Source organism: Thermobia domestica, chromosome 16 (assembly GCF_964235325.1).
Source record: "Thermobia domestica chromosome 16, izTheDome1.hap1.1, whole genome shotgun sequence".
Taxonomy (NCBI): domain Eukaryota; kingdom Metazoa; phylum Arthropoda; class Insecta; order Zygentoma; family Lepismatidae; genus Thermobia; species Thermobia domestica.
The window spans coordinates 93788684-93812818 of record NC_137469.1 but is presented as its reverse complement, the minus strand read 5'-3'; the positions used below and the strand labels follow the sequence as shown (position 1 = coordinate 93812818).

Below are 24135 nucleotides of genomic sequence, written 5' to 3'. Positions count from 1 at the left end.
CGTTTGCTGGCTCTTGCCTAAGCTTTTTTGGTCGTGGAGATTCTGGATGGCACCATTCACTCGACTGACGTTCCAATTCAGGTAAGTAGTATCTTCCCCACGTTTCGTCACTTGCAATAATGCGGTGCAAGAAATCATCACCTTCCTCATTGTAACGTTGAAGGTGTCGGCGCGCACATTCCCACCTATGCCACTTACGAACCTCGGTCACAACATGGGGTATCCATTTGGCTGCAATTTTCCGCATGCCAAGATCTTGTGTTAGCATGCGGAACACTGATCCGAAAGAAATGTTCAGCTCCTGCGCCAATTTACTACAAGTCCAGCGCCGATCACCGTCAATGCGTGTCCGCAGTCTTGCAAATGAATTTCGTCCGTAGCGGTTTGCATGTGTCCCCCATCATGCATTTTGTCTGTTGACTGTCGTCCCGCGTGAAATGCTGGAACACATCTCGCCACTATCCCATACGGTAGAGCAGCTTCACTACAGGCCGCTATTAATCCTCTGCGAATCGTCCTAGCATTTCGCCCTCGTGCGGCTTCGAATTTCATAAACACACAGTTCTGCATGCGTGAAGATTGCGTTAGGGCGGTATTTCGCACAACAATCACTTTAAGAATGTCTACTCGCCACACACACCATAATATGGGATCGCAGCAGCGTTGAACTGACTCGTACACACTCACGGAACATACTGACTACATTCATCGTCTGTCTTCTGCCCACACGGCACTCCAATCGTAGCAGTGTTGCCAGTTCGAGTTAAATGACTCTCGTATATGGAACCGACCTTAAAATAAATGTAATTTACATCAAAAAATGAGACTCCCCCTCCTGCTCTTCCCCCATATAAACAGCAAGTATACACACATGGTATTACCATGTAGTGGACTATTTCATTGCTTCACATACCAATTTTATTTCCCAAGGGGAATAGATCCCCCCGAAACTGATGCAATAAAACAAAACAAAAAACGAACTTCATCCTCCCCCTCCGCTGTGGTACACCCTACATATACAAAATGATATTTGCGGAAAGCTTCATCCTTCAGGAACACGCTGATATCAAAGTTATCTTTCTAGCTTAATTAGGGGTTCAGCTATTGAGGTTTAAAGCGTTAACGCAGCAGTTGGGTCATTGGGCATTTAAAGGATATTGGATTGTAAAGTAACACGGATGGATGACAGTGGCGGAGCTAAATAGTGGCCATTCACTCCTACTCGAAAACTTTGCCCCCAAATGGTCCCCTTTCTTCAGTAGTGACCATATTGCTTCTAACGGAAATATTGAAAAAACGTAGTATTGTTCAATAATTACTTAGTGATATTAAAGATTCAAAATTATGTTATACCAGCCGAATATCAAATATAACACCTATATATCTACGCCAGTCGTTTTTCTCGTTTGACGATGGGATGAACCCTACATTACAACTTATGGCTGATCTGTGATTGCAAGGACTTGTAGTTATATTGTTGTAGTTCAAACTTTCACAGGAGATAGTTTAAGACTATCAAACCTTGACCGACCGCAATCTTCAATTACTGGTTCTTACGGCCCTGAGTGTCTTCCAGTTCTCCTACTGATCAAGGGAACTCCCGTAGCGAGCAAGGAGTACACCAACATGATTAGCTTGGCACCCGAGCATTATAAGGCAAATTTATCCCCTCTCTTGGAGTATAAAAAATCCAAGTTAACAAACCCCGCAATTGTGACCACACCCCGGCAGAAACCAGGTTTAATTCAGGACCACCAGGAATTCCCGGGAACTTGCTACTCTTCGGTCCTACCCATCTCAGATCCATACTGAAGTACCACCTAGGCAACTAGCCACCACCTTCCGGACCAAATTGCATACATTACTCACCCATTTGGGAATCAGACATGGCGTTAGGGTCGTCCGAATCCACTCACGCTGGGCTCGAACTTCGTTCTGATGAATTCACTCTCACGATGAGTACTTTAAACAATTTCCGAAATCCTGGCACTGAAATCCATACATTTTCATGAGCGCAAAATGCTACAATCTGGCGCATCTTTTGTCAATTACGGATCCATTCGAATTCGGGAAATACAAAAGGGGAGGAATAAATTGATTGCAATCCTAGGAAAACCACATACTTTGATGAAGTGTACAACAGAAGCTTGATAAACTTCTGTTGTAAACATATCGTAGAGAAATTATTACGTCCAGTTACAAACTAACGACTTAACCTGCTTTTTCACAGAAATGGGTATTTGGATAATGTTTCACAAACAAACAAGATCAGAATAGATAATCTTAAACATCCCCGGTAGTTTTGGATAGGTTCGCAAGATAGTTTTGGATAGCGTTTCAAAAACAAACAAGATAGAATAGATAATCTCAAACATCCTCTAAAATTGAGCATTCGGACCAACAATAAAAAGTAATGTCTTTTAAGTGTAAATTTAAGTTACATTTATAAATAAGCATACTATCCTTTCTGTTGACCAACTTTTATAATGACTTTGCAATGATAATACGTAATAACTGCTTTACAATATAAGACTGTTTGAAAGCGTGTATTTCAAGTTAATGGTTTCATTTTCAGAACAAGTGGAAGTACGATCCATTTGGAGCAAAAAAAGATGAGAAAGGAAATATTTACGCTCGCGGAACCCAAGATATGAAATGTGTAGGAAGTCAATATTTGGAAGCAGTAAGACGACTGAAATCTCAAGGAGCTAGATTTAAAAGAACTATTCACATCTCTTTTGTACCAGGTATGATCTTTTCGTTTCATCGTACATATATGTAGACACTGAATCCCTTTATGCAGTGACTTAGGTAAAGTTTTATAAAATACTGTAAGCAGGAAGAAGGAGAATAGATAAAATTTGCAAGCAAGTGCAATTTTGTGCCTCCGTTTCTTTATTTTCCATAGTTGTGGGTTTGAAGTCCAGTCGAGACATAGTTTTTTGTGTTGACCCAGGTAGTTGATTGTAATCGATCTTTCGCTAATAAGAAACAACAGTGATGGAAGCCGATGTGCTAATCACATATTATCCAACTAAAAGCCATTTGGTCAAATATCCTTCTGGACTGTAATACTACTGAAATTAATTTAACGATGAAACTTCAATACTATCAACTTGTAAATAGATGATTAACTAGCCGTACAATAAAGGACTGTGGGTTAATTAGTGTCCTGTACCTCTTCATCACGAAAATATCGTTGAATTGATGAACGAAAGCCTCATGTCCCCGTTCAACATCGATTTTATGCAGATGTAGTCTTACAATTTAACGTGGAATCCAAGCTACCTGATACTTATATCTAAAGTTGGACCACCGCTGACCATTTAGCCGTGATGAACCGTTCATATTCTACCAGTAAAAGGGTACTTCCGGTCCGTTTTTTCCTTTTCTGTAAATAACAACTCATTTCATCGCTCTACCATTTTAAGGGTGATCTTGTTCGGTTCTTTAAAAAGGAAGACATCTTGCTACCGCCCTGTCAATGTTCAGTTTAATATCCTTGAACTATGACCACTAACAACGTGTAAATCCTTACCCTTTCTGTATAGCAGCAGTCCGATATGAAAGAGATATGAGATTTTTGTACGTATAGTTAGTTGTCCGCTGATATAGCTAACTAACTGTGCGTAATGCGGGCTTCAATACTAAAGTGGAATGTGGAAGTGTCTCGAGAAACTTGAGTTACCGATCCATGGCATCCTACATATGATCAATGTGTTTGGATTTTGATTTACTGTTTCGTTGAAAGTTCCGTTCCAGTACCAAGTATGTGAGACTGGATCTCCATTAAAAGTAGGTTTCGAATCACTACTCGAGTTTGTATAGAGGCAAGTACAATCGAGATTTTTACCCTACAAATGTGTATAATATTTCAACCCTAAGGTTTGATGGGTTAAGATTTGATGGAGCTACTATATTGCATAGATGCCTTATTACTTATAGGAAACTTGCCAGGGATATGGATAAAAATGGTTTATATTTCGACCAAATCTCACTACTTCGTGTTTCAAAAAAGTTTTCTACCCATCAATATTTTAAGTACCAAATTATATTTGCAGTATCTGTTCAGGAAGTGCAAAATAAATCAATGGAAAATAACTTTTTTCGTGCGTATTCCCTTAAAAGAAATCAAGTTCCTATTTCATTCCACTAGAAGAAAACAAAACTAGTTCATAGTTTCGTTTTTGTAAAATAAACTGTGTAATTCTTCATAGTGCTGTTCTGAATATATGGACCGGAGACATGGGTATAAACAAATTCAGACACACACCGTCTACATCCTACTAACGAAGTATGTATGTAGATAAGTATTTGTTCTAATCTCCGATTCTCAAATTCTTCAGGTAATTATTATTATGTTTATGAGAAGACAAGCATTTTCATAGACATGAGTTAACGAGAGTTATTTACATAGCACATACGTATGCGAGAGTAGACAATATTCTGCATTGTTACCAACATTAAAAATTAACCTTCTATTGCTTGATATTTTCAATATTTTAAATCAGCAATTATATTCACAGTTTACGTTCAAAATCGAACATACAATTTAGAGGAACTGAACTAAACGTAGTGATCAGAACAGGAGCGAAGGAACCTATTTTACATAAGCATGTCGTTCATAATTATCAGTGTAATTCAGCAAATCTTTAAATTGTGCTTTCTCTGAAAATTAGTAGATGAATTTTAAGATATACGAATCAATAATTTTAATCTAAATCACAAATATTCGAAATAGTTAATTTTGTATAATAGATTGATCAAATTTTTCATTTACGATTACGAAAGAATGAGAGTGAATCAGTCTATTATTTTGAACAAGAATAAAAGAAAGAAAATTAGGTACATAGATAATGACATAGACTTGTCAAAATTTTACGAAATTAAATCTTCAAAAAGCGATCATATTGGAATATCGAAAGGATAAGAAAAATAGAAAAGATATCAAACATGCATAAATTAAATATATCAATGAAAAGGCATAGTGCATGAACATTCATAATATGATATCTATCTATCTATCTCTCTCTCTCTCTCTCTCTCTCTCTCTCTCTCTATATATATATATATATATATATATATATATATATATATATATATATATATATATATATATTAGAAACAGAAGATGATTCAATAATAAATTTAAATAAGAACTTTAAATAGAACAAAACATGTGTTAAGTTAATTAATGAATACGATATCCATAAATTATAGTAACTCGTCACAGTTAAATTCCGAACAGTTCGTACATCTTTTTAATCGAAGTGAAAGAAGTTGTACATCTTTTAGGCCTTACATTCCATCCCTATCCGTTTTCTGTGACAGGAGGATATACATTTCCGCCCAATGTATCTTCCAAACGACTGCAAATATGAGAAAACGCAAAAATACCCTCATCGTTATTTTAAGGGCCTTGAATTTTGAGCTATAAAAGGTGCACCCCCAGACACCCCCCATATAGGGGTACGTGGGATCAACTTGAACATTTCAAATGACAAAGAAGGTCGAGTAATATTTGTTGGAAAGGTCTCTATAAGAGAAATATTTTGCCGAAAGTTTCAAGTCCTGGGGGTTCACATTTCGTGTCCATAAAGTCTGTTGACACCCCATGTATCTATGAAACGACTGTGAGTACGAGAAAACGCTAAAACACATCCGTCATTATTTTAAGGGATTGAAGTTTGCAATCGTTTGAAAGATACACTGGGTGGCAACGGACTTTATGGATACCCTATATTTTTCATTCGAAGAATTTGAGTTGTTTCACTCTTCCTACTACAGTTGTTCGTGCAATTGATAAATCATACACTTCTTCGTTTGAGGCTTACTGTTACCAGCCTAAGGAAATGATACCATAATTATCCACAGTTTAAATTAGGTATATATGCTTGCTTGTTTGGTTAGGTTATGTCTAGCTTGAGTCAAACAGACTGGATCGACAAATTTTTGATATATATATATATATAGGTATACTCCCTACGAAATTAATCTTTAAAGCCAAAAGTAAAACCCTTTGACTCTGTTAATCTACCACTGTTGTTTTATGTTTAGATGAAGAAATTGGTGGACATGATGGAATGCAGAAATTTGTTCGCACTAATGACTTTCGGAAGCTGAATGTAGGATGTGGTTTGGATGAAGGAGTTGCTAGTTCTACAGAGGAATTTATCCTCTTCAATGGAGAAAGATGTACTTGGCGTAAGTACAATTTACATGGAACATATATACATGAAAAGAAAAAAATCTGGAAAAAGTTATTGTTTATGCAAATATGATAACCACAACTCAAAGACAATTAAACATATCGGAAATTTTGTAGGTAAATTGTCCATAATCACAAAATATTGTTAAGAATGCCTGTGTTTAGTTTTTTTTCTTAGAAACCAGAAATCTGTGTGCGTAGTTTACCTTTTGAATTTTCAGACAATGCATAGAATGCCTTTTATAATATATAAACTATAGTATCTTGTAAGTATAAAGCTGGTGTTATTCAATTTGCTATGTTGTTGATGGTACTTGCCTAAATTGATGGAACTTGACAAAAGACCTGGAAATACCCATGAGCTCATTTACCAGGATTTTGTAGATACTATCTAGCTCATTTTCTAGATTTTTAACCGACTTAATTTTTTTCTAAAGAGAGTTCTTATTGATATATTTTGCTGATTTTTAAATTATTAACTAAAATTCATAAAAAGTGATGAGACCATAGTAAGGCCCTTAATGTACCTTTTTATTGTTATTTAGCCAATGAAATAATAATAATAAAATCTAAGTGCACGGATGACACAAAAAGTTCCTGCTTTCCTACTTTTTAACAGAGAAAATATTTAACGAATTATTCTTAATATTCCACTTACATCAATGGCATCATGACAGGTATTAGAAGAACTAAATGAGTTCAGATTAGGATTACTATTTTTTATTCATAATCCGGGAATCTATGAATGTTCTATTATAGTTATTCTGTGTAGCATATACTAAACAACAGTTTATTGATCATTAACTGAAATAGCATAAGAATGTTATCAGAACAAGCAAATAATTTCTTAGTTCATGATTTTCAGCAAGAGGTAAAACATAATGAAAAACAATAGTAGATTATGTTTTGAAATCAGTCAAGGTTTAGAGCTTAAATAAATCATAAATTATGATAATATTCCTATTAGTTGAGTTGCAGTATTGCGCATAGTTTTAAAAAAAACTCACCTATAACTATTCTTTAACAACCGTGACCGTCTTCACCACACTATAGATTAAAAAAAACAGTATTATGCATTCTTGCATTATTCAATTAACAACTAATCTGTCATTATAAAAGCTGTAACGTTTTACAGATTACGTAAATACTTTAATAATGATCTGTGGGTAGTAATAACAAAACAATCGAATCATATTGCAATGGAACATGTAAATCTATAAGGATAAACTTTTTGCATTAAAATTTTGAATATCTGTTTGAAGTTCATGTAACCATCAGGAAACATTGTTGAAAATAAATTTTCCGGTGATTTTTCCAAATTACACACTTGCTAAACACATTAGAGAAGATGGCTATTGCTGCATAGCCATGGAAATACGTGAAGAATGGTCTGACTTTTTTCTGAAATCAACATAAACATGCCAAATATACATACAAACACACAAATTTTAACAATCCAACCAAAAAAAATTAAATTGCTAATATGTATAGATACTCAAATACGGAACCACATCTTCAAACTTCCAAAGAAATTATCCTTCATAGCTGAAGACTAATAGAAATTCAAAACTTCGGGGCAGTCACAGAACAATAAAGCTGGCAAGTTGTTAACAGCAGCAATAGAACAATTAAAGTATTTAATACTAAGTACATTGACAAGGATCTACAAAGACAATTCTTTAGTACCAGATGTTACTAAAGTCAATAGAAAATTGTTCATTGAAACTGGGAAGTTTTTACGATTATTTCATTAGTGACCATTACCCAATCATAATATACTGTGAATAAAAAAGCACACAAGAACTCTGAAATCTAAATTTGTTCTGTAAAACTAGCATTTCGTCTACCTACATCAGTTTAATGAAAAAGTTATCAATCAAAAATTGAGAAAGAATTAAGCACCAATACGTACAGGAAACCCACCATCACATTTCATAATTTTACAACAATTATTAAAATATCTTCTAATACATTTGAATTCAGTATTGAATTCAGTACTCCCCGCTCCAACAAAAAGTATTATATATTCTTCCCTAAACTACAATGGTAGAATGCTACAATCAGAAATGGGTCAACAAACGTATGGCATTTTTCGTATATATACAGTGACCGATCCAGGATATGTTCAAGGGATGGGTTAAACCATAGTTTGTCGTTTTTATCCAGTGTAAAGCAGGATTGAATCCCATTTTATCAAGTGTATACCTGAGCGTCAAGGGGGGCTATAACCCCTATATCCCCCTTGGATCCACCATTGTATATATATATATATACACGGATGAATAGAGGTCCAAAATGAACAAACGTCAATTTAATATGCGTCTCCGAATTTTCCACAAATTTTTGTGTTTTAAAAATAATATATTTTAATTTTTCTTGTTTCTTTAAATAGTTTAAGATTAAAACTGAATTTATATCTTCTATAATACTTCTTTAATTATAGCATTAGTAAATCAACATGAATAAGAATTTGAGGTACTATGATTCATTTGTGAAACTTTATTTTCAAAAATATTTAATATAGTTGTATTAAAAAAATAATTTCGTTGTTTACACCATCTAAGTTATTTTTATCATTGGTCAATCAGTATTTCTTATTTGTATATAAACTCCATAAAAATTAGCTTTCTTAAAACTTAAGATCTTAGTTGTATCTTTGTTGATAATTTTCTTGGCAATTTTATTCATAATTATACTGTGAAGAACAGGACGATGTACATCAGGTTTCGAGAGGCAGTTTTCCTTCTTTCAGAATTTGTACCCATCCCAAGTTTAAAGTTCGGTGATTACAATCCTGAACTTTATTTATGGACTTCAAATTGCTTAGATTTATAAAATCTTTCAGGGCTCTATAGTTTGGATTCCCTTTCATTAAGTCATTATTTGAGCTAGCAACTGATAGTAAATTGAAATCACCTACAATCAATACATTATCATAATAAAGATTTCCGATAATTTCAAATATACTAAAGAAATTGGTATAGTTGTGCGGTGGTGTAAAATATATAGAAATAGATCAATACTCTTTCTGTTAATTATTCATTTTATCACTAAGTGATCATCACTTGTTTTAACAATTTCATCCTCCTTTGACATTACTCGCATTTAACGCAATAACTCCATGATCTCTTTTAATACTCCGTTTGTCACAGCGATATACTTTATATTGCGGAGTAAATAATTTGAATCAAATATACTTTTCCTTAACCAAGTTGAGTTCCTTCGTGGCTAAGCGGTTAGCGTACGCGCCTTTGGCGTGGGAGACCCGGGTTCGATTCCCGGCGGGAGCTCATGTGGTTCGGATTCCACGTTAATCAGTAGGTCCACGTCTCATATAGCCTCGCTGCTGAAAGGGACGCTAAACTAAAATCAACTCAACTCAACTCCTTAACCAAGTTTCTGTCAATATTATGACATTACATAACTTGCTTTGAAATCAATTATAAATTCGTCACATTTCGTACTTCGACCCCTAACATTTTGGTAGTAAACAGATAAAATGTCAGAAGAATTTATATTTACATCACAGTTAATATATCTTCATTCGTTTTAAGTACAAAAACTTTCTGCCTTCTGCAGATTTTCTAAGTTTGATTGTTCCCGAACAATTTAGCGATAAAAACCCGTATTTGTTTCTTTTCGTACTGTCCTTCATTATCCAAATAAACGCTTTAAATATGCGGTTAAGCTATGATTAATATACACTGGAAGATTATTTTGAAATTCAATATCATTTGTATTTTAATTTTTCTTAACTTTCTGCTTTTGCATAATTTTGTCTAATGTACTTAATAAATAAGCAAAGTTACAGGTTAAATTACTTTATGACTCCATATCTATTCTTCTTGCTGCAACTTGTTATACACAAAACATTTTTAAAAGTATTAGTACGAGGTCTTAAAATTTATCTTCTTCTAATCAAAAAATGCTTACTCAAAGAAACACAAATTTCACCTTTATATATACAAATCACCAAATTAGCTTACAAATATGTTCCGTTCCGATTCGGTATCTCTCATTTATCTCTTTCGACTAACCTTAAATGACTGTACATACAAAACAAAACGAACAGTTACCATATACCAACAAATAAACATGGGTATTCAAGAGCTAATGTTACCCCTCTATAAAGAAATCACAAATAAAAGTATTTTTGAATTTCTCATCTAATACCTTGATCGAACTAATTATACCAATTAATCTTCTTCTCACCTTTTCTAGTACCTATCCTATGGCAATATCAAATAGATAACCTTCTACCGGAATTTGTCTTCATATACACAGATGGCTCAAAAATACCATAGCACGTGCCGCACTTATTATACTATCTATCAAAAACCCTTAAATTCAAGCTTGCACCACACATACGCACATACATTTTTGAAACAGAAGTTTTGCTATATGACAGGCTACTTTACAGATATATATATATATATATATATATATATATATATATATATATATATATATATATATATAAGCCCGCAACCAGAGGGGGGTTAGGGGGGCCTGCCCCCCTAAACTTTTCGTGGACCATCCATACTTCGATACAAAATGCTATTATTAATACAAAAGACATAATTTAGATATTTGTGAGAGAATTTTTAATGACTTGGCCCCCTTAACATATTCATGGCCCCCCAAACTTATGTAGTTGGTTTTGGGCCTATATATATATATATATATATATATATATATATATATATACAGAGCGGATCATTTATCTTGATACTCCCTTGTAACTTTTAAACTAATAGACAAAAAACGCTGAAATTTTGTACCATGCAAATATCGACAGGGAGATGTTGTTTGACATACTCTGTGGTATCATTACATTAACAGTGTTGCCAACCCAACATAAAGTTATATTTTCTCAAATGCCATTATATCAGATTGTTGAATATTCAAGTCTATGTGCCAAACAAAACTTGCAATATGACATTTGTTATATAGTGTTGCAAACTAAAGATGGCACAACATCACAAATACCTAAATTTTTACCCTTTTCGATATCAGTAATAACGCAAATGAGATGAACAGGACAAGGCATATCCAGAATACTTTAATATGTAATACTATGTTCATGATATCGTAGATTTCGAATGAATAGGAACAAAGATACAAAAGATTGAAAATCTAACTTTTTTATCGGTATAAAACACTTAGAAGTGTATCATCCAATTGCATACATGGCTTTCAACACGTGAAGATCATAGTGGCGTTCACAGTAATTCGATACCTCGAACTGTTCTGGAGATATCTTAAACGAACATCTTCTTGCTTTGAAGTGCAGTATCATTTGTTAATTTCAATTTAAATCCATTAAATTGCATATCATTTAATTCCATTAAGTTAATTATTCTTTTTATTCAGATCTTTGCAATAAATTTAATTTTTCATTATACTCGTAACTATAACGAAGGATTTACTTTTGTTTGTGTACCTGAATTTACCGAAGGGTTTGTTAGTAAAATACTTTTAAAATAAAAAAGTGAATAGTGTAGGGTCTGTGACTTTACGGTGCTACAGTGTGTTGCTGGTAGAGCGTATTGTTCTTTTTTTTTCATATGAGGTCTTTAATCAGATGACAATAAATGTATCGCATTATGTTTTGTGTAACAATTATGCGTATGAAAATAAATCTCCATTTTTGTTCGTGATTCATCAGACTCTTAAGAACCGTCCTAAATGGTACAACATTTGAACGGAGGGGCCACGGTGGCTCAATGCTAGAACGCTTACCTCTGGTGCATGGGTCCCTAGTTCGATTCCTGGCCAAGTAAGTTTATAGTGGACAACATCTATCCGTAAGTGTTCTCAAGGTAACTTACTCCCGTTTCCTGACACTTTCTCTTTACAAGTATTCCATCATCATTCACTTGCCTTAATCATCTCCCATAGCCTAAAGGACATAGTCATGGGACGTTAACCTGAAATACGTAATTTCAATTTCAATCTTAAACGCTTCTAGTTTCAATTTTGCGACAACATTTTTTGACTAGTTTTTTTAATTACATTTCTAGGTACTAAGGAATGATCATATGACGCTTAATTGTGACTGTAGAGTTTATACTTTTTGTTTCAGATATGCGGATATACTGCCCAGGTCCCACTGGCCATGGATCTTCACTTCTTTCAAACACAGCAGGAGAGAAGCTGCATGTGATAATTGATAGGTTCATGGAATTCCGTAAGGAGGAGAAACAGAAACTGGAGAGCAATCCTGACCTGAAACCAGGTGATGTAACAAGTGTGAACTTGACACAATTAAAGGTAATTTAAAATCGAATGTTAAGTAACAGATATTTATTTGTTTACTATTTAGAACAAGCACAAAAATATAAGCAATTTTCGTTTGCTTAATGTATGATATTAACACAATCAAATCTTATAATCACAATACATATCAATATTATTGAATCATGTTCATATATAATTAACGCATTTTTAATATCATTAAGAGATAACACCTCACGAAAAATAAAAATACATGTAATATACAGAGTGTTAATGAACACCGTGTCATATATTTATTCTTTATATCAAATAAAAGAAAAAAGTTCAAATAAAGATTGGTCAGAAAATGCCTTCTTTCAGAGTTATAAACCACCAAAAATACGAAACATTTCTTTTTAAAACTCCCTGGCTTGCAAATTATATGACTTCTCGAAAGCGGTTCAAACTAGATGAATTAAAACTAGGTGAAAAATTGAAGTGGTGTTGACGGGAAGAATGTGCGTGTCCTTAGTTTCCTGATATATAGGTGTTTTTTTTTTTCCTCCAAATGCAAAGTTGTTAATTGTTAGCACGAAGTGGACTACTTGAATTAAGGATTTTATTTTGGTTTTATAATGTTCGGGGCATGTATTTAGAAACTTTTCAGTTGTTAGGATCATCGGTAAGTATAATATTGGTGTATAATCAGTGGTGCTGACCCCCCTTATGACCATGACGCACCCCCCAATTGTCTATCCGTAGGTGTTCTTCCATGAAAAAAAAATCTTTTCGATTAATTTTTATATCCCGTCAAACATATTTATTTAGATTTTTACCCCCCCCCCAAATATTTCAATGACGCAGTTTGCGTCATAGCCCCCCTTTTGTGGGCACCCCTGGTATAATGTAATAAAGTATGTGAAAGGTAGGATTGTATTTGATAGTATTCGTTTGGTGATTAACCGAATAATGCATGAGAAAATGAAGACGCATTCATTGGGTTTACCAATGCTGGAAGCAGTTGGACTTCTTGCATTGCTGGGTTTATGAATTTTAAGTAAAACATGGAACTTGAGAATTTTTAATACATGTTGCGAATTAATAATTTGAGATGTGATACAAAGTGCATCATGGCTGTTTAGGCGCACTGAATTTTGATAAGAAAATAATAGGTGGAACCTTTCTCTAGAGGTCTATAATAGGTACTATCTGCAAGTTGCTGAAAGATTTCAGAGTAGAATAATTCATGATCACTACCGTGAAGTCCGTATATCCGAGACGAATGATACTAATGTTTTTTATCCAACTGGATGCCATTATGTCGTATCTCCGTACTCTTCTCAGTTGTTATTAATATTTTTCTACTTCTTTCTCTCTCTCTCTAATGAAATGTTTCTAAAAGAAATTACTCAGTTTGATTGATGGTATTTTAGCTTATTTCTGGTAAGTAATTTTTACCATACCAGTTTAGGTGTCTCTAGCTAAATATCTATTTGAGAGAGTTTAATATTGCTGTCTGGCAACGAGCTTTTTCTTTCTTAAGAGTCTTCATTCCGGCGAAATTAAAATACTGCTAATTTTAGAGTAATTATGTGATATCTTCAAAGATAAAAGATAATTGAAATACGGAACAAGAGCGCCCTAGACAATATTATTTTGCGTGAGGTACCGTTATCACAAGTCACCTAATGGCTTTCCGTTTTCAGCTGTTTAGAAACGCGAAAATAAATGCCGATTTTCAAAATTGCTCGAAATCGAAAGCAGATAAGTGAGTCGTGATAACGGTTTCTCGTGTAAAATAATATTGTCTAGGGCGCTCTTGTTCCACATTTCGATTATCTTTTATCTATTTGAAGATATCACATAATTACTGTAAAATTAGCAGTATTTTAATTTCGCCGGGATGAAGACTCTTAACATGAATTTTTATTTAGTTTCCACAATTTCTCAATGTAGGGTGGCATGCAGCCGAATGTAGTTCCTCCAGAACTGGTGGTGGTCTTCGACGTTCGATTGGCTCCTGATGTAGACCATGATGAATTTGAAGCAATGGTAAATCAATGGTGCGAAGAAGCTGGACCAGACATTCACATAGAATATGAACAAAAGAATCCAAAAGCAGAGGTTACAAAACTAGATGAGAGTAACCCATGGTGGACAGCATTCAAAACTGCGTGTGATAGGATGTAAGTATCAAAATAAGTATAAAAGAGCGACTATTGCTACCTGAGTGGTGCGTCAATAGTTATTTTTTTCCTACTATACCCGTATACTTTGCAAATGTCACTGTTGCTAATTCATGTAGTTTACCGGAATAATTGCTGAGCAGTTTCTTTATTTCATTTCTTCTTTCTCTTAAGTTCGGTAAAATGAGTCGAACTTCTAGCAATTAGAGTTGAAATTTAGAAGATAGAATAACCTTGTTTTTATTCTTCTGAAGAATTGCAAAACTATACACAGAACAATTTATGACGAGTACATGGACTTTTCCGTTCTATTTGTTAAAACAGTGTTTCCATATCTTTTAATATTGAATTAGGAGGATGTTAGCGAAGCGTGCTGAATCAAATGGTGTGGAAATCTTTGCACAGTGTGCTGAATCGAACACTATGGAAATCTCGGTGCAGTGGCAGTAGGTATAGTGTTGATTGATTAACTAGATTTCCTTTATCCGGATTTAATTTTGAGTCTTAGTAATGATGAATAATGATTCGTTGTGCAAAATTTTGGTTTATTTGATGGAAGCTTAAATTATCTTAGATGTTTTAATAGTCTTGAAACTGCTTTACTCTTGTCCTAAGGATCTCTAATACGTTATTTTATTCTAGTTTCAATGTTGTGCGCGTAGGTGTTAATTTTTATTTCATTGTTGCCATATTGAAACTTCCTAGAACTACATGAAATTTAATTGTAACATCATTGTTTGGAGGCAGTAAATTAAGATTATAAATAAATATTACGACCAAACTGCAGTTATGTATGCGAAATAATGTTCTCTGACGATAAATCCATATAACAAAGGTATATAATATGACAATAACGTAAACACAAATCACGTGATAGTATTGCAGCGCGGGAAATCACTTTCTATCAATCTAGACATTTAACTTTTATCGTTTGTAGTTTGCGCGGGGAAAAGTGATCTTGATAATTTAGTTATGCTCATCTGCAGTGATAAAATAAGGATCTTAAAAGAATATAGCAGCAAGGAAATATTTATATGGTGTGTAGTCAGCTATAAAACAAAACATACTATATAATAATGCTCTTATTTTACATGATAATAAATGTCTATGTAAAAAAATATATAGCTTTCAAAATAGTGTTATAACGAATTTCTACGCTTTTTTCTACAATTTTTATACATCAATGTAGTGGTTATCATTCAGACATGTGTGGCATATGGCTACTTGACATATTAAGAAATCAGTGTTTTACGTCGAATAATATTAATTGTCGCATAAGTGAAGATAACAAAACTGTGATTTACTTAGTTTTAGACTTCCAAACTATGATATGCTTAAGTAGAGAAGTCATATAGAAAACTATGTCAGTCTATCTGTGTATCTGATGACAAGTATGAGAACAAGAATGGTAAGACAGCGAAAAGTGTGTTTCTAAAATCAATTCAACACAGGGGCGGATCCAGGACCGACTTCTAGGGGGGGGCGGTGGGTTGTCATACTGCTACTTTTAAGGGCTCCAAACTTCGGGATCGGTTTTATTTATATATATAAAATAAGAAAGTTTCCTCTTCTGGGGGGGCAATCGCCCCGATCGCCCCCCTCTGGATCCGCCCCTGATTCAACATGTATTAATACGAAGTAACTTATAAAGAGCGAGAAGCGTGTTTCTGAAATCAATTTAACATATATTAATACGAAGTACCTTATAAAGAGCGAGAAGCGTGTTTCTGGAATCAATTCAACATGTATTAATGTGAAGTAACTTGTAAAGAGTGAGAAGCAGGATATCAAGGTTTTACCCAGTGCTGTATCACTTACTGAAAGAATGTTTTAGATTATTATTTTATTAGGATAAAATACCCTAAACTCAACAACGAAAATGGGTGTTTAAACAGAAATTGTGATACTCGTATTATTACTAATTTCATAAAAATAAATAAATAAACAGTTATTACTTTGAGATTTCTTCTTAGTAAAAATTGTAGTTGTAAATAGAGTATGAGATGACTACAGTATTACTCTGAAGTTTATCATTTCGCCCAACACTAGATTTTTAAGTCATGTACGAAGAACTGCGAAACAATTAACACACACAATATAATATGGTTACGTTGAAGTAGTTCATTGATGCCATAAATATTGTGTGAGAATGTAGATATCCACATTAAAAGGAGCTTCACGAAAATAGCAAACAGAAAACATGAACATCTTTATTACCCCAAATTATCATTTCGCAATTCACAGAATTTTGGGTATCTACGATAAATTACAAAAGTACTGATATGCAGTATAATAATATTTTTCTACATTGAACTCCTCATTTGTCTCCAAAGATATTGTCGGATCAGTATTGGGTTAATAACGTTAAGAGAAGTTTCGATAACAGAATATTTTATTATCTGTAAGATTAAATAATAATATGCAACCAGGTAACAATTGATGTGAGTGGTACACTATCACATTTAAACAAACCTACTTTTATAGAATGACGGTGATGCACTGTGCACCGTCATAGTATAGTATAGAAGTTGATGCACTGTGCACAATAGTTAATTTTCAATATATAAATTCCAGCGTTAAAATACGATACTTCATATTAATACATTATTGAATGATTTAGTAATAATGTTGAAGCAGAAGAATGTGGAAAATCTTCTACATAACATGATTTGCTCATGTGAATCTTGAAAATTATTAATAGATTAATGTTTCCGAAATATAGGAACTACTTCAGTTTTCTAGGAATACGAACAAGGTTTGTAGGATTATACTTTAACATAATTTAAAATATGAAGGAAGAATATGTTGGAAGTCAGGACAACTACATTACTAATTTTAAAAGAAAGAATCCGTAAACAACAGTGAACAACTAATGAACTTTCATCAAACAATAAAAAATAAACTTAATGGAGAAAAACTAATTTAGCGGATGGAATAAAATTATTCTTTCAAATATTACTAGTTCTTTTTATTATTATTATTTTCCGTTGGGAATCAGAAGTGTTAATATATTATATTGTTTAAATCAATAGTTAGTGAAGTGTCACGATTTTATCTAAAATGTAAATCGCATGTATGTTTTTATCTAAACTGTAAATCAGATAGCCATGACACATTCTTAACCTTTGTTATTGCTTCACACTATTATTTACCTAAAGAGAAAAAGGGCCAAATATTTAATTTATTGACAATGAATTAAGAAACATGGTTATAAGTGCTGACATGAAACTTTTTAATATCTGATTAAAAAATATTTGAGAAGCGTATTGGTACACTTTCTTCCATTGCCATTATAGACTTCCTTATATATATATATATATATATATATATATATATATATATATATATATATATATATATATATATATATATATATATATATATATATATATTTGTATATTTCTTGTGATTAGGCTGTTCTATCATGGCTTAATTTTTGAAATTCTATACGTGTATTTAATTATTTATTTGTAGGAAGGTAAAATTGAAGCCTGTTATAAGTCCTGGACAAACAGATGGTCGTAACCTACGCCAGGTAAGAAAAAGTTATATGACAGATATTTTGATCAAAGCTATTAAACTTTTAGCTTAAAAGTCCAAGGATGTTATAAAATAGAGGATCTGCCCATACCTATCTTCATCATATGAACTCAATGAAGCCAGAAAACAACCGAGCATCGTCTGAGCCGGCACGTCTGATTGGCTACTCTCGTTTCCGCCATGATTGTTGGCTCGAAACATTACGATCTTAGTGGCGCGGAGTGGGCAGAGTAGGTGTGGCGAAGCTGTGACGTATGGCTTCACGATTTTGTTGTATGGGCAGATCCTCTATTTTATAACATCCTTGTAAAAGTTACTCGTGAATTTGTAAATACAATCTGCCATCATAACTGGACATTAAGTCCTTGATCCTAGCAATGCTGCCTGTAACTCACGGCGTTGCATCACACTAATAATCGTTGAAGAGAAATGACACCAATCTATAAAGAAATGATAATAATGAGAAAAATTTAAGGTAAGGATATAGAGGATTGGATAGTTCTCGGAGAGTAGATTTGCTAGTTACCCACTCTCTGTTGAAAATGTATATCTTTTGTTGAGGTTATATCTGGTTGTCAATGAGTGTATGGATCCACGACAGAGATACATTAACGCTTCCCTTAGGGGATTATAAACCCACACTTAAATTTTGGAAATGGCAAGATTTTAAAAATTAGTATGGTAATATTTGTATAGGGCTATAATATATACCTTTGTAAATTTCGGTGATCTATCTCATTCTTTTACATGGGTTTAAAAACGCCAAAAATATAAATTTGGAAGGTTTTTGACCTCATGGATCCTCCTTAATGAAGATTTATATGTTATAGATGAATAAAGGAATCCATTTTCTTTCAAGAGACATGGGTACATTTTCGCAGCCCTCTAAAATTTTGGGAGATGTGTATCGGTCCTACCCTTAAATTTTGTAAATTCCCAAAATCATAAATTTGATATGGTAGTATAGGACCATAGTATGTACTTTTATAAATTTGATGATTCATCTTGTTCCCTTTTATGGCTAAAACATGCCAAAAATATATATTTTGAAGGTTATTGACCTCATCGTTTTAATGATGGTTTACTATCATGGAAGGTTGAGTATAAGATCCATTATCTTTTGGGAGGGGATGTATCGGCCCAACTTAAATTTTGGAAGTTTCCAAATTTTAAAATTTGTTATGATAGTGTCAGACTATTATAAGTATTAATGGTTCATCTCATTTCTTTTTATGAATAAAAACATTGCCAAAAAATATACATTTGGAAGGTTTTTGGCCTCATGTATCCTCTTTAATAATAATTTTATATATTATATGGTAGTATAATTGAGTATATGTTCCATTGTTTTTTATAGAAGATGGGTACATGAGCACTTCCATCTAAAATTTCGAAACGTGTGCATAGGAATACTTCTCATTTTTTTAAAATGGCATGGTTTGGTAGTATAGGACCATGGTATGTTACCTTTGTATGTTTGTTTGGTTCGTGTCGTTTCCTTTATGTATAAAAATTCCCATAACTAGATTTTAACCTAATTCATCTTCTTTAAAGACGACAAGGTCATCGTAAAATAATTTGAGATGTCTATAGGACTCTAAATTGACGCTAATTAATCATAATATATTGTCATATGGTTAGCATACATATTAACAAAATAGAAGGTTCTTAGATGTTATCGCTGTGAAAATCCCTTGTATAATTTTAGTGGTAGTTTTTGAGAAGTCTTGCTTAGATTTTCAATAGAGCTCTCTTTATTTTGGATTCAAGTTAAGCTTTGATCGCTTTTTATTCCATTGAATAAATATAAAATTTCTACAAACTTGGTGGATTCTATTCATGATATTGCGCGGTTTCTCGTACAGGGACAAACTACATCTCCGAAAGTTGAAGTGAAACGTCACAATCAAGGCTGCGTACTACCGGACTCATGTTCTGACTGAAATGTACCAGCATGAAATCCCAGCATTGTACAGACAAAATGTGAACCAGGTTGAACTGCACTAAGACAAGGCATCCAGCCACATTGCAAAAAATTCGCTAGAATTCCATTGCTGTATCGAACAGAAAACTGGAATTTCGACAATTCCCTTCTCTGACATTCCTGCAAAAAGTCCAGATGCCAGCCCACTGAAATATTGTGTTTTCAGACTTCTCAAGCGGCGCCTGTTCCATTGTTGAGTCCCCACCGTTTCTGGTCTGTAGAAAGCCTGTAAAGATTAATGGAATACAATCCTCATGGCCCAGCTGCAAAGTAGTCTCCTACTATGGTAGCTCCGATGCGGGACAATAGTCAGTACAAGTGACCTGCAGATCGAGCACAACCGATGGTGGGAACAGGCATTTCCTACGTAAGAACCACATTCAAATCCGGCTTAATATAAATGAATCAACCTCTGTATTATATTATTTTTTAGTCAGGCATAGATTATTTTTTCTTTCTTTCTTTTTAGTCGGAGAAATTCTTGCTGTCGTCTCATAGGCAAAAATAATTTAAAGTAAATGTAAAGCGAAGATGGTTATCGTAGAGGAATTGATGGATTGATTGGAATTAAACAATGCTTTTTAGCACCGAGAACATATGAAACATGTGAATATCATATGAAAATCCAAAGGGAAAAAAGTGTTAATATATATATTTTATATATATATATATATATATATATATATATATATATATATATATATATATATATATATATATACAAGAAACTACTTTCTAATTCTAAACTTCGTGGGAGAAACAGTGTAAGTCAAAAAACACAGGGTTTCAAGGGGCGATTTTTTTTTTTTTTTTTTTTATTTTACCAAGGATAAGTATGAACCATTTATACTAACAGTACCAAGACGCGATTATTCAACTCACGTTTAGAATTGACTTATACCAAGTTAACCGGAGGTGGAGCATGACACATAGGTCACAAATTTTGACTTATCTTATTCTGGCCAATTTCTGACTTACACTGTTTCTCCCGCGCAGTCTAGAATTCATTGGATATGGCGGGAGTGTATCAATAAATTCAGTTGCGATATCTTTATGGAACAGACAAAACTACCTGTTCCCTCCCTTTTGTGCATCTCTAAGCTAGAGATTTACATTATTAAGGGCCATATTGTCTGTTCTGAAAGAATACAACGCCGTTCAATATTCAATTGTTATCGATGGTACGAGGAATGTTTTCTTCCGAATAAACCCGAGCAGGCACGAATATAGCGAAGAACAGAGGAAGCCAGGGGAAGTTGTACGTTTGACCTATTCCATCCACTGTATTGGGCATAGTGGAATTCAGAGCGTCATAGAGTTCAATTTGCTTATATAATTTTAATTTGCTAAGGAATAAAGCGATTTGTTCATCCTTTTCTATAACGTTGTATATAATATTAGATTACTTTTTTTTTTCATAAAAATCGGGAATTCTTTGGTTTCCATATTGCCAGTTAAATCTGTGCAAATATGATAATGTAACAGGTGAGTGGTAGGTGATCCAGATTCATGAATTCGGAAATTTCGTCTTGTATAGAAACGAACCAGCCAGTGTATGATTGACCAAGTGAAATTGAGTTCTTTTGTTACACTGAATTTTATGATAACATAGGTTATTAGATGGCAGACCTACCTCTCGCCTTACAGAACTTGAAAACAAAATTTTACAATAGGCATTTTCTAAGTAGTCACCATAATTCTTCGTATCGATTAATTAAGTGTTCATTAAGTGATAAATTGCTTTATTAGTCATGTTTATTTTGTTACTGGAAACAGTGGCGTAACTAAAGGTTTGGGGACCTCCTCGCAGACAGCGTGGAGTGGGGCTCCTTATCGACGTCTAACTTTACGATTTGGGGACCCCTGATCCCTTGAGGCCCCCCGCAATGCGGGGTCTGCGGGGCCCTTATTTACGCCCCTGACTGGAAATAGAGAATGTCTCAGAATGCAGTGATATAAATATTTTTTTATATAAATAGTGGGCATTATGAATAGTCCTAAGACTATCCCCATCCAACTACAGTGTTACAGGTATTAGATTACACACTGAATGACACTCAAGTGAATTAGCAACATCAATGTTATTACGTGAATATAAAACTTGACCAAAATCTTTTAGTGATTTTAACAATACAATTTATTTTAAGAGATGTTGACAGCATATTCACGAATACAACAGGACACAAACTATTTTAAAAGAGGTAAACATGTTAGTGAAAGGGTACCAGCGTAAACAGAAACTATTTGTGTGTTACAAATATACATACTTAACAAAATATTTGTTACTGTAGTGAAAGGCGGACGTCCATGATATATGTCACAGAAACTTTTCTGGGCTAGGATTATCCAGAAATAAAGAACAGGAGAAAGAGAATTGATAAACAAAGGTGTATATAATCTCTGGTAAAGTTAATCAGTTGTTCAATTTTTCCTTGGTAGCTCGAGAGACTGTTAGTCGCGTTCGAGTAGCGACTTAGAAGTCCCGTTTAAGAATCTATCTTGTGTTATTTATCATTGGATTCTACCATAGATTCTAAATTGTAAGTTGGCATTCTTTTTTTTATTATTATTGATTTCTATGTCTTTGCATAAAATGATTGCCAGTAGTAGTATCAGTCTGATCAAATATTCCTCACAGCCTAGGCCTATGCGCCAGTACGTAAAGTATACAACCAGTGGCGTATTTACGGTTTCGGGTGGGGCTTTGCTAACTTTCGGGGGGGGGGGGCTTTGCCTGAAAATGTGAAAATTCTGCAAGATATTTAATATACTTTACTATAGTAAGTAAGATTTCGGGGGGGGGGGCTTAAGCCCGGAAGCCCCCCTAAATACGCCACTGTATACAACAATTACTAAATTACATAAATCGAATATACTTTACTCAGTATGGAAAAATTTAGGTTGTAATATTGGTTTCCATATCACAAGCTTATACAGCTCATGATAGATTTATGTAATCACGTTATCAATGCTAATGTTCATATAACCTTTGAGTATGATTGGTCCAACAATATTCAGGCATCCATGTCTGATCTTGTATTCAGATTACATTGTTGTGAGGACCAATCTACTCAACCCTTTTTTTGTTAGTCTTTCAGATTTAATAAAATGATAGACTAGGAATTGTTGCGTAGTTATTAAACTAAATTAGCTTTATCTTTTGAAAAAAACCGATATCTCTCGATATAAGGTGACAAGCATGAATAGTTGTAAGACTGTTTATTCATTACACTAAGGTTTCTTTGCTTATTACATCTAAGGTAATTTATTTACGCTATACTTAAGATGTTATAACAATACTAACATTATACTTCCACGAGATTAAGTTCACATTTATTAATTATAAGGTAATATGCTCATTTAAAGGTGAACAGAAATATTTAACACATCAATGCACATTATTTAATACTATTACGTGTTAATATATAAATATAACCAAGAAAGTTCTGTCGCCTTTTTACCCAACAGCTTCGAACATCAATATGTCACCTAAGACGTACCTGGAAGATCAGAAATAGTCCCCATCAGCATCGACGACCTTCTGACAACGTTCTGGAAGGCCATGGATTCCATCGCGGTAGAACTTGATGGGCCGTGAAGCGAAGAAGGTACCAAGTGCATGTTGCACCTCTACTAGGGATTTGAACTGGTGTCCTCTACGGTGATTCTCGAAGGAATGGAATAGGCGATAATCGGATGGTGCAATGTCTGGGGAGTATGACGGATGTAATAGTGTTTTTCATCCAAGGCGTAGAATGATGTCGCGGGTCATCCTAGCAACGTGGAGCTTAGCGTTGTCCTGTAACAGGAGGACCCCTTTGCGGTTCAGTTTTGAATTTGTCTTGAACACGGCTCAACTGCTGACAGTACACAGTTGCATTGATGCTCTGATGGCAGTTCCCGATGCACGATGCCGCCAGCAGTCCATCAAACACACAGGAGAACCTTCTGCTGTTGCAGTGGTGGTTTCAGATGTTTTGGACTACAATTCAGTGTGAGTG

General features: G+C 34.0%; 1 protein-coding gene across 1 annotated transcript in view; it reads left to right on the top strand.

Moving 5' to 3' along the window:
• Positions 1–24135, top strand: part of LOC145673249 (aminoacylase-1-like) — a 36369-nt gene that overhangs the window by 4309 nt on the left and 7925 nt on the right. Inside the window, exons 3-7 of the mRNA XM_081742766.1 lie at positions 2576–2747; positions 6058–6204; positions 12294–12481; positions 14381–14610; positions 18085–18145. Of these exons, the coding sequence (XP_081598892.1) occupies positions 2576–2747; positions 6058–6204; positions 12294–12481; positions 14381–14610; positions 18085–18145 (798 nt within the window). The remainder of the gene's footprint in view (positions 1–2575; positions 2748–6057; positions 6205–12293; positions 12482–14380; positions 14611–18084; positions 18146–24135) is intronic.